This window comes from Mixophyes fleayi, chromosome 11 (assembly GCF_038048845.1).
Source record: "Mixophyes fleayi isolate aMixFle1 chromosome 11, aMixFle1.hap1, whole genome shotgun sequence".
Taxonomy (NCBI): Eukaryota; Metazoa; Chordata; class Amphibia; order Anura; family Limnodynastidae; genus Mixophyes; species Mixophyes fleayi.
This window is the reverse complement of record NC_134412.1, coordinates 78519806-78535557: the sequence shown is the minus strand read 5'-3', so window position 1 is coordinate 78535557 and position 15752 is coordinate 78519806. Positions and strand designations below refer to the sequence as shown.

Below are 15752 nucleotides of genomic sequence, written 5' to 3'. Positions count from 1 at the left end.
CCTCATGGTATTATATTATGATCTTTCCACCACACTTTGCTGTCCACTACAGTTGCTTGCAGCATTTTTCACAATATCTGTATTGCAGGATCAAGACCTTTCTTCAGCTACAGCAGAGGGTCCGGATATTGGCAGTCAAGTCCGCTAGCGTGTGATTGCTGATTTTTCTTCGTGTAAGTAGCAATGGTTTTTCCTTGAAAAATCTAACATAACGTTACCAAATAAAAAAAATAAATAAAAAAAATATGATTTTTTTCCAGGAGTGCAATCTGCAGTTCAGGACAACCTTGAAAAGAGCAATGTGGTTCGGTTTACATACTTCTCAGTAAATTTAGTTATAAGTAATTTTTTGTATTTAAAGATGGACCCATCGGCTGAACAAGAGATGCACTGTAGACTGGAGCACTTAGACCTCACCTCCATGGACAGGTAAGTTTAGGTGACATCTGTGTGTCTTCTCAAATGGACTGGACCTCACCATAGATGAACTATTATTTCAAGAGACTGTCAACATACTGTAGAATTTAAACACTATAATTTAAACCATTATTTGGACATTCATTATTGTAAAAACTTATGTTATGTTTAAAAGATGTTAAATGAATTATTGATCTGTTTCTAAACATTTATTGTATATATCTTGAAATATGTTGTGTTACTACATTTTTTTAGGGAACAAATATTTAAGTTGAATATTTTTTGTTTTCTTGAATGAAAGATCAAATCCCTAAGAAATGGTATAGGAGTCCGCTATAGGCTTGGATGAGTCCGTTAATCAATGAAGGTAGGATAAACTGGAATACAGATGTAATACCATTTAAAAAAAATAAATAAAAAAAAAATAGATCACACAAGCTTATCCTACCTCTAACATTAACTTTTGTATATGGTCTGTATGTATGTTAACCATATACATAGAATAAAGAAAGACACAAAAGGAAAATTAACATTTTTTAATAGCACACATATATTTATGTTTGAAAACTATTAATCTCTCTAGCCACTTGTTTATTGCAAATACAGGTTTAGATGGTTTTTACAGAGGACATACCAATAATTTTGCAATCTGTGAACTAAACTTTTTTTTTTTAAGAACATTTTTAAATAAAAAAAATTCAATAATCTACAATAAAAAGGTTTGGCTGTCAAATTTAATTTGATTACCTTTTTTTTTTTTTTTTACAATTTACTTCTTCATATAAACATCTTGCTTCATTAACAAACTATCTTCAGTATTCCGTCTTGTACTATAAAAGTAACAATGGTAATATATATTTCTCAACAGTTTACTTATTACTATCATTTGCATGACTGTAAAACACAAAGGGTCATATTCAGTTATCTTGCGGGATCGTGGCTGCGTGCAGCTGCCTCCTTCCCGATACAACCATAGATTTCCCTTCACCCCCCATAGGGATGTGAAGGAAAATCTGCAATATAGCGGAACTGTAATTGCACTTTATGTGCATGGCCGCACAATGCCGCGATACAGAAAACTAATTGAATATGCAATCATTTTTTTCTAGGGTGACCATTTCCACTTGCAGCATATAAATATTATACTTACAAAGAGATCTAATTGCCACACCTCTCCTGCATAGACACAGGTGAGGTCCAGGGGAATCTGCAGCTTAAGGCTGCAGACCAGGTAACACAGGTATCGCATTACATTTGGTTCTGAGACATGTGACAAAGTAAAACATGCACGTAAAAATCACACTTCTACATTTAAAGTGTTTTATTTCCACAGCTAACAGCAGAGTTGAAAGGGGTGTCTGTACTGAATTGGAGTTACAGAGCACCTGAGGAGACTTCCTTTAAAGGCAAAGTGGGAGGGTCACCTGTCAGTCACCCAAGGATGTGGGAGGAGTCAACTATAAGAGACTATTGTGCATATGTGCATTGCAACCGATGCCAGTTAGTGGCCGGCTGGTAGTAAGGGGAACTGCTGTATAGTCAAATATAGGTTTCCTGGTGTCGTCCTGACAAAGTAGTTTGCCGATATTGTGATGCAACAATTTCATTTGCAACAAGACGTTGTCCATGTGACTGATGGATGCAGGGTGCACGTGTGACAAGAGTGCTCTTGCTACAATATCTATCCACAAGATTTTTCTCATCACCCAAATATTACTAACATCAATTGTTTCAATACCTTATGTTTGTGAAATTACCATTTTGGATCATCTTTTAATTTGTTGAATTCTTCCACAGTCTCAGAGTTCCTGAAGTTAGGGAAATCTTTCTGATTAAAGATTACAAAAAAAAATTTTTTTTTTTTTTTTTTATTTTTTTTTCATAAGACATTACTTATAATAAAGGTTTTTAATAACCTTTATTTTCCACACTTGCAAATATAATTAGACCAAAATAAATACATTTAATGCCCCAATAGTCAGATATTTCAAATATTATTTCAGATATTTTGCATTAAAGTGATTAGGCACAATGAGCAGGCATAATGTTCCTCTAAAGAAAAGAAAAAAAAATTTAGTTTACAATATTTATTTTTTATAAAAAACATAAAATATTTTAACAACAATATTCATCATCACCCTTTATTTATATAGCGCCACTGATTCCGCAGCGTTACTATATTAATTTTAATACCTTTCATTTTGGAGTGTATTCCATTTGTGGATCCTCAGATGACGATGATTCCAGAAGTTTTCCTCTAGCACTTTGCAATTCATCTGGGCTGACTCTACTCTTGGATCACAGGTGTCTCTGGTGTACTGTAGCTGGTTCCCAACATACCATGTGGAAGTTGTTGTGCCAATTGGGGGGATGGTACCTGATATATTGAAATCTGGAAAGTTGACAGACCGGTTGGGAAACTGTCTTTTTGCTTTCATTTCTTACAACAAATTTTGCAGGCTTGTGGCGATCAGGACATTTACAGAGGCAGTCTGTTGTTGGCTGAGAGCAAGTTGTTCCAGAGCATTGGACATCCGTGCTTGATTCTTTTCGACTCTGTCTTGGGTGGCTAGGATTCCCGAAAGAATGGTGGCAATGTCTCTGTTGGTGGTCGTCTGTAGTTGCCTCTGTTGTCTCAATTCATCTATCAATGCAACCATGGCGTCTCTGATCCCCCTCAGGTTTTCCTCCACTGTTCTCCTGAATGCTTCCTGCGAGTCTTCCATATCTCTCGCAAAACTGGCGAATCGTTGAAAGTGCGATGCTGATGGTTGGCCTTGTCCAGTTTGCAATTTGGTTCGTGAGGAGTCTTCCAAATGAGCAAACGTTTGGGACTGGGCCTCAAAACCTGTTGTGGGATCTAGAATATAATAAAATATATATCTTAATATTATCATAATAAAAAAAAAAATTGAATCACCTTTTAACAGTGCACTTACGCTGGGCTACAGGAATTCGTGATGACATCGGGTCATAAACAGAATGATGCGAATCTTCTGATTCTATACAGGAGACAATAAGACATTTATTTTTTTAATAAGACATTTGATTTACCCTAAAAACATTTCAAAAGCTTATTTACTAACCATAATCCGCCACAAGACTGTATTTACTGTCCTCAATAGGTGTCACTTTGCTGTCTGCACGAGGTCTCACTACTCGCTCCTCTCTGCGGAGGTCTTTGCCATCGTCTCGAGATGTGTCTTGTATGTACTCTATAAAATATATAGTGAAAATATTATAAAAAAAAAAAATCATACCAATGACTAGCGAGATCGAACAACATGTTCAATACATGATGCGTACACAAAGTAGTGTCAATAAGATAAGCCAAAGAAACTAATCAAACAAAATTACAATATCACCATCAAATTACATGTATGGTATTCCTCCAGGAATGCCAACGCAAGTTTTTAAAAAAAAAATAAAAAAAAATATGTTATGTCTTATATGTTTGATGTAAACAGTATATTGCTGTATATAGACTTATAAAGAACCTTCACCTTTGTCTGAATCAGAAATGTTCACAAATGCCGCCACTTCAGCCCTACAGGTCCGTGGAAACTCTTCTACCTCAGTCTCTGAAATGAGAACATGTTTACATTTGGCGGACCTTCTATTTAGAAGAGGTTAATTATATAGTTTTAAAAATACCTTTTCTTCTTTTTTCTGATACTTTGAAAGTGCTGCAATGTGTGGATTCCACCAATCTTTTCCGGTGAACATCCTTCGCCGCATGGATGGCGGAAGCTAATGGATGATATAGATATATTAATTATATTGTCTTTTATCTTGTTTTGTTTTTTTGTTTCATTTCATTATACTAGGTCTTGTCTAAACTCTACAATAAAAATTACTTGATTTAAAGAAAATTATATTGTCTCACAAAATATATACATTTCTCTTTAGACTTATACATACCTGTACTTGGTACAGCAGATTCCGTTCTTTGAGATGGGGGCCTGTTTATGTGTGTTGGAACTAAAATACAAACCCAAAAAAATAAAAATATTGACGAAAGCTTTTACATGCAGATATTAGTGTAAACTTTGGAGGTAATTACCTTTTAAAATTATTATTTTACAACTACAATTTCCAAATAACAATACGTTACTCTTCAAAAAAATATGTACACTACCAAAATAATCCATTACTACAACTCCAACGCAAGTTTTCATGCTGCTAATCATCACGCAAAAGCATTCCTGTTAGACAGATTGTTTAAGTAATTGAAATTTTCCACAAAAATATATTTTGTCTCTTAAATGTTTGCTTAGACTGTATAAAAGACCTTACTGTGCATATTTTGTGGACTATGTTCACACATTTTTTTTTTACCATTTTCTACGAGCACAATAAAAAGACCTTACCATATACAGTAGGGTTTCCTAAAAAATATATACTCAGGGGACCTTAACAATACAGGTTTTAAAACTCAAAGAAAATAGAAAGAAGACGATCTCTAGGGTTCACAAATGTTCAATAAAAATTATTGTTTATTACTTTATTTTATATTTCGCTAATAAATTGACTTTTAATTGAATAAAAGTGTAAGACAGTGGTTAAAGAACGAAGTGTGTATCAAAATGGATGTGGTTTTTGCACATATCAGCAACTAACAATTCAATATTTATGTCATATCGGCAGCACAGTGGCCTAGTGGTTAGCACTTCTGCCTCACAGCACTGGGGTCACGAGTACGATTCCCGACCATGGCCTTATCTGTGTGGAGTTTGTATGTTCTCCCCGTGTTTGCGTGGTTTTCCTGTGGGTGCCCTGGTTTCCTCCCACACTCCAAAAACATACTAGTAGGTTAATTGGTTGCTATCAAAATTGACCCTAGTCTGTCTGTCTGTGGTAGGGGATTTAGACTGTAAGCTCCAATGGGGCAGGGACTGATGTGAGTGAGTTCTCTGTACAGCGCTGCGGAATTAGTGGCGCTATATAAATGGTGATGATAATTTACCCATGTAAGATATACTGCCATTTTATATCCAACACTTCATTCACAATGCCGACTCGGCAATATCCCGGGTATATGAACCTGGGATATTGGTGGGCGACAGAGCCTCCCACTCCGGCATAATCCCAGGTTGACCGGGTTCACACTGAACCTAGGTCTGCCTAGCAACATCACAAAAGGAGCTTTGATTGGCTCCTCTTGTGATGTCATTTTTTTTTTTTTACCTTTCAATAGTTTTCAGTGACACCCGGGTTGAAAAACCTGGGTCTCACCGTTCAGACTGGCATCTACCCTGGTCGGACTCGGAAATAACCCTTCAAAAGAACTGAGTTGGAATCCTAGGTCATCCGATCTGGTAGATGCAGGGGACCCTGTTCACACCCAGCCTCGACCAGGGTTTGCCCCAGCAATAACCCAGGTATTTGAGGCAGTGTGAACGGGGTATTGGTGGTAAATATCCGTGGTTTGTATAGATAACTCTTCACAGCGATTCTTACCACAATATGAAGAGGGGACTATCAATTTAATTTCACAAAATTGCTCTAATCAGTAATCTCCGTATGATCATGTAAGTCACTCTGATAAGCAGAGACACTGATTGGATATACGTGCTGGACACTCTCTTTGACACTACAGTGTCAGCATAGTAAATTAATCCTGCAATCATTCAAAGTTTCTTGATATGAGATTTTGTAAAGATTGTTCCTGATAACTAGATAAGAAAGCAGAGTCATTAACGATGCGAGCATTGACTGAATCTGACATTACTGGTGTTTATTAGTAGTCCTCAATTGTTTATATAGCTTGCATATCTTAGCACTAAAAATGCCACTATATGTCAATCTCAAAAAACCCTGAGCATGTCCAGTTTAAGTCGTCAAAAAACCTCTCCGATTTAATAGCAAACATTTATCCGAATGAGATTAAATGCCGCTCCATATCTAGATAATATCCACTCTTGATCGATAGTATGTGCTCTTTGCAATAACTATCTTACCAAAAGTGATTTAACATACTTCATAAATTAAGTGGGTGCAGGCACCCACATTATAGATCTAGAGATCTAAGCATATATCCCTCTGACAAGATTGTTCCTAGTAATGATCTTTCAGTGATTATATGGATCATGTGTCTCCTTTCCAAACTGCTCTATATATTCTTTAAATGAGCAGAGACAATAATTGGGTGTAAAAGATGGTACATAGATCCCTCGTCAGGATTATTCAAACAGGTGATCTCCAGACAGCCACATAGATCTCTCATATCTTTAATCATAACTCCTTATCGCCTGTCCAGCTCCTGTGAAAAATTAAGTTTAGAGGAGAACTACACCAGGATTATCCTACTAATTAGAAGTTAATTCTTAGTTTAACTGACATAGTAGACCCTTTTCTTTAATATTTGCCTGTATGTGCCACACGGACAGCATCCTGCGACGCTGTGCTACCAAGACGCGTTTCGCTCAACGCATTTCAAAGTATTAACCAGTCTGTAGTTACTGGAAGATACTTAAATCCCCTTTGGTCAATCACTTTTCACACCAATTGATAGACATTACATAGAACCAATTGTATTAATCTGTCATTGCAGTAAAAGAAAGAAAAAACGGGACTTGTATACTTATTAGTGAAATGTTTTAGACATCAAAGTATAATCACGTCTTTCATTTAGAAGTAGAGGTGTTCTGTTTTGTATCTATATCCCAATATTAAACACATAAATTACTTATCTTTTACCATAAAAATTAGTTAATCAGTCTCACGTCCTACTCATTACATATGTATGTATTGTCTTTATAATTAGTTGTTACATTTATGGTTGACATCAGTTGTATAGTCTAATGCAGTGGTTCCCAAACTTTCTCAGGTTGAGGCACCCTTAGGGTCAACATAATTTTTCCATGGCACGCCTAAGCAAAAATTATTACCGTGTAATCCCGTTTTTTAAGTAGTTGGGTCAAAATGACGTAAGATGTATTTAGACCCCTTCACCATCACATTGTGCCCCTTTATCAAATCACTCTGTATCCCATTCGCCATCTCACACCCTGTGTCCCCCTCTTCGCCATCTCACACCCTGTGTCCCCCTCTTCGCCATCTCACACCCTGTGTCCCCCTCCTTTAGCATCTCTCTCTGTCCCCCTCTTTTAGCGTCTCTCTCTCTGCCCTCCTCCTTTAGTGTCTCTCTCTCTGCCCTCCTCCTTTAGTGTCTCTCTGTCCCCTTCCTTCAGTGTCTCACTGTCCCCCTTCAGCCTGTGTCCCCCTTCAGTGTCTCTCTGTCCCCCTTCAGCGTCTCTCTCAGTGCCCCCCTTCACTCTTCTTTACTTACCTTCTTCCCTTACGTCTTCTCTGCTGCTGCTCCTCACTGAGGCTGACGAACGTGATGAGGTCACGCCCGGCAGTCAGTGAGGAGGAGGATCCGGCGCTGGATGATGGGTAAGTTTTTTTTTTGTTTTTTTGTTTTTCTTTTTTCTTTTTTTTTCTAGGGCGATCGCGGCACCCCTGTGACAGCGCCGCGGCACCCCAGGGAGCCGCGGCGCACAGTTTGGGAACCGCCGGTCTAATGTATTATTTAATTAGATATACCGGTATATTTAAAATTCCATTCTTTATTCTATACATACACCTTCTTCCATCTCATTTATTATCCTTCCATGAATCAAATTGTTAGGGCAAATCTATTGTACCAACTGCCATATATTTTTATAGGTTAAAAATAAGTCACGGCTACCTACTGCAACCGTGTATTTGTATTAGCAATATATATTATAATTCTACTACATTCATATAACTTTCTCATATATTATAATAGTTGTAAGTTGAATTGTATATACTGAGGTTTTAAAACGTGTCCATTAAATAAATAGTACCGTCATGGTTAATATCTACAGTTATCTTTGTAACCTTTAACTGTTGATTTACCGCCAAAAATATATATTTTTAGTAAAGTGAAAACCCACATTACTAGTGGTACCTGAGGACTTCCTTTAGGAAACGAACCTTTGTCAAATGAAGATCATGTTTACATAAGTATGTTACACTAATGTTTAAACTAATATTTTACCTTCACCGTGTGATGGTGTGTATGTCTTTAAATACCTACCTCCTATGTAGGTCTTTCTCATCATGCCCTCCAAGGAAACTACTGATTCTTTACCTGTGTAGAGAAAAACATTAGTTTTATGTAAAGTTAGTACAGTATACACACATCCATAACTGCTGTATATTCCAACCACCCCAGTCTACCATATATACCCAACCACACCTATGTAAGGTATATACACCCCCTGACCATATTATTCCAAACATACACTGATAATTTGAATATATAAAGGTTTGTGTATAAACTGTAAATGGTGTGTGTATATATACAGTTGATTCAGGTAGGTATATATTATAGATAGTGGTGTGTTTATACAGTTGACTGGGTTGAGTATATACACTGTAGACAGGGGTTGGTTTTATATGCGTGAATATGTAAAAACTTTTCATTTCTATATATCTCTCATATCATAAGTTTTTATATATATATCACATATATACAACCAGCCCTGTCTACAGTATATACACAGACCACTATCTACAGTCTTTATTGCAAATATAATACTCCAAACAGGGGTTGTACAAACTGTATATTGGGGTTTGTATATATGTATACTAATGTACACACACACCTGTCTACGGTATATAGTCAACCACCACTATGTAAAGTATATATAACCACTGTCTATATTTTATTTATTTGGGTATAAATGGAATAATATAGACAGGGGGGGGGGTTATATCCTATACATAGGGGTGGTTGGGTTTATATGGTAGACAGGGGTGATTGTGAATGTGTGTATAGAGTTACCACATTTATATTTACACACATACCCCCCATATCTACAGTATATAAACACCCACAGCCTATCTTATAATTGTCAGGGGGTGAGTGGACTGCATACATACACACAACCACACATTTTATATTCTGTATACATACAACCCAATATACAGTCTACTCACCCCCTGACAATTATAACATAGGCTGTGGGTGTTTGTATATACTGTAGACATGGGTGATGTGTGTATATAAATATCTTTACATGTGTTTGTATGATAATATATATGTATGTGAATATACTCAAAAAAAACCCAAAACAACAACTTACCACCATAAGTGGCAACTCTCTCAGGACGTCCTGTTGACTTCTTCGCTGGGCGTTTTGAAGCTGGCTCTACAAAAAAATATAATAGTGGGTTAATTTGTTCTAATTTGTAAAAATTTCAAATATGTTTTACAAACACATCGCATACAGCTACATATATACATACCTTCTGATGTAAATGTGAAAGGATCCAATGTGTCCACAGCACCTTCACAACGTTCCACGAGTACATTATCCAGGATGTCCCCCAGCCTCACTTCCCAGTCTTTCATCTTTACAGCTTTGCCACCACAAGTTCCTTTGGACGCAGCCATCTTATTCTTTACAGTCCGCTTGCAGTCCCTGTACCGTTTCCTGCAATGCTCAACAGACTTAGGGACTTGCCCACAAGCAGTCACCTCTGCAGAGATGTCACACCAAATCTTGTGCCTCTGCTGGTAACTTGTTACATGTGCTCGTTTACCATAGAGGACCTCGTAGTTTGCAATGATCTTGTCCACCAGGATGTTGTTCTGCTCCTTAGTGAATCGAGGTCCTCTGGTGAGCTTGCTGTCGCCCTCCTCAGAATCATCCTCATCAGTGTCTTCTTCAGCCCGTGTAGATTGCTGTAAGGGTCTAGTTGACATGCCTTGAACAAATCTCTGGCATCTGCTTTCTTGTTCTCGGTCTCTCTCCTCTGTTCCTTGCTGCCAGTCTTTCTCTGCCGATATCTTCTCCATCCTTGTGAACTTATCGAGAATTTTTTTTCCCTACATACCAGGGACATCCTGAGGTAGATATATAGATAATCTAGCTGAAATACAACTATAATGCAAGTAGCTATTAAAATATATATATATATATATATATATATATATATATATATATATATATATATAGCTCTCTGCAAAGTCTTTTAGTGGGGTATTCAATTGTTCCTCCGGCCGCCGGAAAAATGAGCGCGTTAAAACTATTACCGTTTATACGGTAACATTGCGCGGAAAAAACGTTAATACGGTAGTTTACTCGCTGAATTTCATCTCGCAGCTATGAAATTCAGCAAGTAATTACCGTATAAACGGTAATAGTTTTAGAGCGCTCATTTTTCCGGCGGCCGGAGGAACAATTGAATACCCCCCCAGGGATTTTTCGATCTGAAATATTTTAAACACAATTTCTAATAAACCATGTCTAATTTTTTCTAAAGTAAACTATATTTCATACAAAAAACTGTCAAACTAATATAAAACTGTTATATCTAATCTATTTCTATAACACAAAAAAAACACTATTGCAAAATTTTAAACAAATATTTTTTTGTCTCACTATGCAATAAATTGTAATAGGCAATCTAATATACAGTGTAGTGTTAATAGAATGTAACATGTGTATGGAGTAATCTGTTCAAAAGGGTATCTATAATGCAAATGATATAAAAATGTACAGTAAAATGAGCAAACCAAAGCCATAATAATCACCAATAACCAGAGGCTTATAGGGATCAGTCTCAAATCACAGCAAAATGGTTGCTTGCAATGGGTGGGTTAAACTTTTAATAGGAATGGGGGCGGGTTAATGCGAACGGCGGGAAACCGGAGGCAACCCAGCTTCGCACGGATTTTTTCTATAAGGGGTCGGATTCTGTTTTGAAATTTAATACCTTCATTTCCGTGTTCTCCTGGAACGGTTGAGATGTCCGCGTTAAAATGCGTGATTACGCGGACAATTGAATACCGCGTTGGTTTAGATCTATTAGTAATAGCTTCAGCTGCTTTTCCGTGTGTCTCCACTAGGTGTCAGACTATCTGTGTAATGTCAATGGCCTCAGCCTGTTGGACGGGGACTATGCCTTGCTGATCTTCCTTACTGGCACTTGGTTACCGTGTCGCTATGGAGAACAGGTAGAACTGCCGGAGCGGGGGATATATGGTGAGTACCTGCCTAAAAACCCTCCCTGCTTAAATCCACCCTACATCCCCGGACCGGGTCACCGCTAGCGCTGGGGCCGCAGCAGGATACGAGCTGAGCGGCTGTGCATTCAGGCCAGTCCCCGGCTTCTAAGGAAAATACCAGGCCCCTGCCAGCTCATCCAAGTACAGCTGACCTAGTTTTGGGGGGGGACTTTAACCCCTCTATTATCCAATCAGTTGAGACTTTGTGCATTGCCTTTAGGGGTATTGCCTATACTATAAACTTTGACACGTATTGGTCTTTGTATATTACTTAAATGCATACAGACATCAGCTTCTTTGTCTGTCACTTGTATTCAGTAGGCAGATTGCACTCCCACATGTCACTGTGTACCATTGTTTTGGTTTTTATTAGTGGTACGCTTCAAATGTATAATAAAAATACTATGTTCCTGCATAGATTGACTGTATAATGTGCTTTAGATAGAATCATTGCTACTTGCCAAAAGTTAGACTATTGAATATATTCTATATTGAATTTATTTATAGTTTCATCAATCTGACAAACACTTCCTTATTATGTATTTGATAAGAAGTCCATATTTACATAGTATGTGGTTTTATATTCAGTTGGTTATGTCATGTTTACTTTTAGACTAAACATTGTTTGTAGTTTTTTTTTTTTTCTTGCATTTATTGTAAAGTCTGTGGCAATATAATGGAAAATTGTTGGGCTTGCTGTAATGTTGTTTTCCTCACCATAAAGTGTTAGTGTTCTCTCAATCCCAACAGGATTGACCTTCTTTCAAAGCAAAATGAAAATAAAATGTATTTTAAACAATTCTAAGTTTAGTAAATAAGACCATGGGTGGGAATTGCTGCCATAAATGGGCACAAGGTAAATACTGTAATTACAAATTACAGGAAGGTCACTGATTTTCCATTTCCTATTAAGTCAGAACATAAATAGATTTTTTTATTACGGATTGACTCACAGAAATGAGTGTCTAATAAGGGTGTGAAATAAAGACCGGTTAGTTCTTTCAGTGGCTATTAGACTTTTTTTTTTTATCCTACTGGTCACAAATGTGTTTTTTTCAAATACACTTGTAACCAGATCCAGGTTATATCACTCCTTGTCTTAGGAAGACTTTGAATCAGGAAAATGATATAAAAAACATTAAAACCACCTCTACGTTGAGATGAAGAGAAGATGCAACCTTTGGAACAAAGTCCTAAACTACCGTTAATTCTATTTTGTTCAGGGAAGAAAAAATATTTTTGGATATTTGCGTGAAAAGACAAGAACCTCTAATACCCCTCTACATTATGGTCACTAGAATCTTTATGTGAAGTTTCGCAAGGATACAGATCTTGGCAGTGTAAGGGGTGCTTGAAGATCCTAATTAGGGGGTGACTCCAACTTCTATTCTGCTTTCACAAACCGCACAATAAGCAGATTGACCACCCAATGTATGTTCAATAATATCAAAGTAGTTGCAAAAATGAATTTGCCATCCTCAGAAATGTCTGCATGTATCAGTTCCTGGGGGTTCCAGCTAGGGGTGTGAGCACTTTCGTAAAAACATTAATTGGTGTTAGTGCAGCTTAAAAGTGTGTTGTGAAACTAATTTATATGTCCCTATTTTATACCCCCTGTCTCCTGTGTTATGAAAGGCTGAAATTCAAAGCAGTCCATCATCACCACCATTTATTTATATAGTGCCACTGATTCAGCAGCGCTGTACAGAGAACTCGCTCACATCAGTCCCTGCCCCATTGGAGCTTACAGTCTAAATTCCCTAACGTTAACACACACAGCCTGCGAGAGACCAGGGTCAATTTTAATAGCAGCCAATTAACCTACTAGTATGTTTTTGGAGTGAGGGAGGAAACCGTAGCAACCAGGGGAAACCCACGCAAACTTCACACAGCGCTGTGAGGCAGAAGTGCTAACCACTAAGCCACCGTGCTGCCCAGTTAGATGATTATTTTTTTATTTTATTTTTTTCATGGTTATCTCAGAATCTTCTGTTTGTGCTGATACATTTCTTGTAATGATTTGTTCAGTGACGCTGTTGATGCTGATACAGTCTATTTCTAGTACGAATATATGTTAAATATGAGTCTATCTGTATAATTCATCCAGGCTAAAGTCACCCCTATTCTTATTATTATTCTCTTGGTATCCTGATCCCGGAAATAGTAGCAATTCAGGTAGAGAAGAGCTTCTCCAATACGATACATCCAAACCTTTTCAGGGTTTTGTTACCAAGGTAAGTGCAAGAACTGGGCGACAGGATGTCCCAGTTGTCACATAAAAACTTCTTTAGATCCGACTCCATTATTATGCTCATGAGATCTCTAATGGATGCAGTAACATGCTTCACCATCTTATCAATTGTGTCTATCTCTGAATCCCATAAAATGTGTACTGGATACAGCCCGGTGAAATGATTTTTAAAATGAATATTTCTATGCTGTATCTGCCATTCATCTATGACTTTTTTATTTCTTCCAACAAAGTAAAATCCATGTTGTCCTTAAGATTTGGATAGCATGTCTCAGATCTCGCCTTCTTTTGGCGGCCTCAACTGCGTACATTTAAGGGCCTACCAGCTAAAAACGAAAACTATAAACCTTCATGTCCCCCTCCTCCTGCCCTCCAATTGCAACGGGTAAAAAAAAAAGGAGGTCATTTTTGTCCAAGCTTAAATCTGGAACTTTTATTAGTCCTCTTATAAATAATCTGATATTCCCTCCATCACAGGTTGTTGAACTCGGGGTATTATATTTTGGTTGCTTGGCTCTTTATCTTGCAGTACTTCTTTACAGCATGTCTCGCACGGGCAATGCCAGTTTTCTGCGTGCCCAGCAGACCCCTTGCCGTGACATTGAATGCCTTCTGGAGGATGGCTGTCTCCTTTCCCTTGGCCTGTTCTCAGGGGAACTTGTCCTTGGAGAGCAATTTAGAATGACACACATTTTCCTGCCTAAAACAGATATTTAAAGGTCTTGCTCCTTATCTTAAATGATGGTTCACTGGAGGAGGAGAGATTTTGGCCTAAGACTTGGATACATAATGACACCAAAAGAAAAAGGTTGTGCTAGTTTTAATCCAGATAAAACATGTATAGCAAAGCATTATTTACTAAGCAGATACCATAGTGAAAAAAACAAAACAAAAAATGTAATAAAATGTAAAGCTAATAAATTAAAACTCTTAAAAAGCCATCATTACGGGTTCAATAAAAGAATATATATGCTTGCATATTTAAAAATACAGAAACAGACGGCTATTGTCTTAAAAGTGTCTTGAGTAGAAATCTGGACAGGTAGCAGTGGTTAAAATTATGTAAGGAACTAGGACAAGTCCCTCTAGACAATTAGCCTTGGTATAAAGCCATAAGATACCAGTATTTTGCAATCTCACCACTCGAAGATAACACTGTTCTTATATGTCAGCTTTGTAAAAGCTCCCATGAGCCCAAAATGTAGAGATAAAGCAGGTCTTTACTTTGTTTAAAAGCAATGACTATTCTCACAGTTTCATGGTAGACGTAGATGACTTGTCATCATATTTTTCTCTTCTGAGTTTATTTAAAGAGTCTGATTAGTCTAATGAGTATTTGAACATTTGCTCACTTCCGGTAATACTGATTGGTTGCTATGGGCTGCAGATCCACTTTTCCTTGTAGAAGCTTTAGTAAATCTACCCCATAGCCTTTTAATATCAAAAGACTTCAAATTGAACAGTGTCCCCCGTTAGCTGAACTAACATGGCTGATTGTGCAATACTGTCTTGGCTCAGCAAGCACAACACTTTAAAATACATCTTGCATACATGCATTATTGCTTTTAGAATAAGTAATGTATTGGTGTAATCCTTTTAAGTGTGTATTTTGCATCAGTTTGCACCAATACAATTTATTTATGTCGCCTAGTGTTTGCCTATTCAAATCAACATTGGGTTTGGTCCTTGGTGCTTGTGTGCAATTACTTTTACAATTATTCATTGTTTAATCACTTAAGACAACTATGGTCTGGTAGACTTTACATTGTAAACTGGTTTTCAGATAATTAATATTTTTCATGACATCTGTTACCCAACAGCACTTGGCAAATCTTGTCAATGTGTTCAGACTTATTCTCCTCCCCTTGTTCATATGTCTTCTCTACCTGAATACTGGACTAATTCACAGACCTTGCATCAAATATTTACTGATTTTAATATTAAAGTGCTTGTCCCATGCTTATTTGAATTATTGTACAGAGTCCCCACCACAGATGCTAAGAAACTATTCCATGACCGCTCTTTCTGTAAACAAAGGTT

The 15752-nt window shown here is 37.2% G+C and overlaps 2 protein-coding genes across 4 annotated transcripts in view; one reads left to right on the top strand and one right to left on the bottom strand.

Moving 5' to 3' along the window:
* Positions 1–938: 938 nt before the first annotated feature.
* Positions 939–11316, bottom strand: LOC142106824 (uncharacterized). 3 transcript variants are annotated; one of them, XM_075189850.1, is made up of 11 exons: positions 11170–11316; positions 9697–10297; positions 9534–9599; positions 8483–8536; positions 4339–4398; positions 4072–4167; positions 3921–3998; positions 3504–3632; positions 3357–3419; positions 2611–3277; positions 939–2245 (listed from the first exon to the last, which is right to left on the bottom strand). In XM_075189850.1, exons 2-10 carry the CDS (start codon positions 10247–10249, stop codon positions 2859–2861), a joined length of 1518 nt encoding a protein of 505 aa, XP_075045951.1. In that variant the 5' UTR covers positions 10250–10297; positions 11170–11316; the 3' UTR covers positions 939–2245; positions 2611–2858. The 3 variants fall into 3 exon arrangements, with proteins under 3 accessions (XP_075045951.1, XP_075045950.1, XP_075045952.1); XM_075189849.1 differs by lacking the exon at positions 11170–11316 and adding an exon at positions 10988–11042; XM_075189851.1 differs by lacking the exon at positions 11170–11316 and having other exon boundaries at positions 9697–9884; positions 9994–10082.
* An 8-nt stretch (positions 11317–11324) lies between these two features.
* The window catches only part of SLC35E2B (solute carrier family 35 member E2B), a 46514-nt gene continuing 42086 nt past the window's right edge, over positions 11325–15752 (top strand). The window contains exon 1 of the mRNA XM_075189853.1: positions 11325–11438. The gene's annotated coding sequence lies outside the window, so the exon portion shown is untranslated. The remainder of the gene's footprint in view (positions 11439–15752) is intronic.

What these genes read in the sequence shown, in the direction of transcription:
- LOC142106824 (XM_075189850.1), bottom strand. Translation starts at nt 10,249, where the DNA reads ATGGAGAAGATATCGGCAGAGAAAGACTGGCAGCAAGGAACAGAGGAG. An exon ending in ATCAGAAAAAAGAAGAAAAG is followed by an intron (nt 3,999 to 4,071) that starts GTATTTTTAAAA and finishes TTCTCATTTCAG; the next exon opens with AGACTGAGGTAGAAGAGTTT. An exon ending in CAGTCTTGTGGCGGATTATG is followed by an intron (nt 3,420 to 3,503) that starts GTTAGTAAATAA and finishes TCTCCTGTATAG; the next exon opens with AATCAGAAGATTCGCATCAT.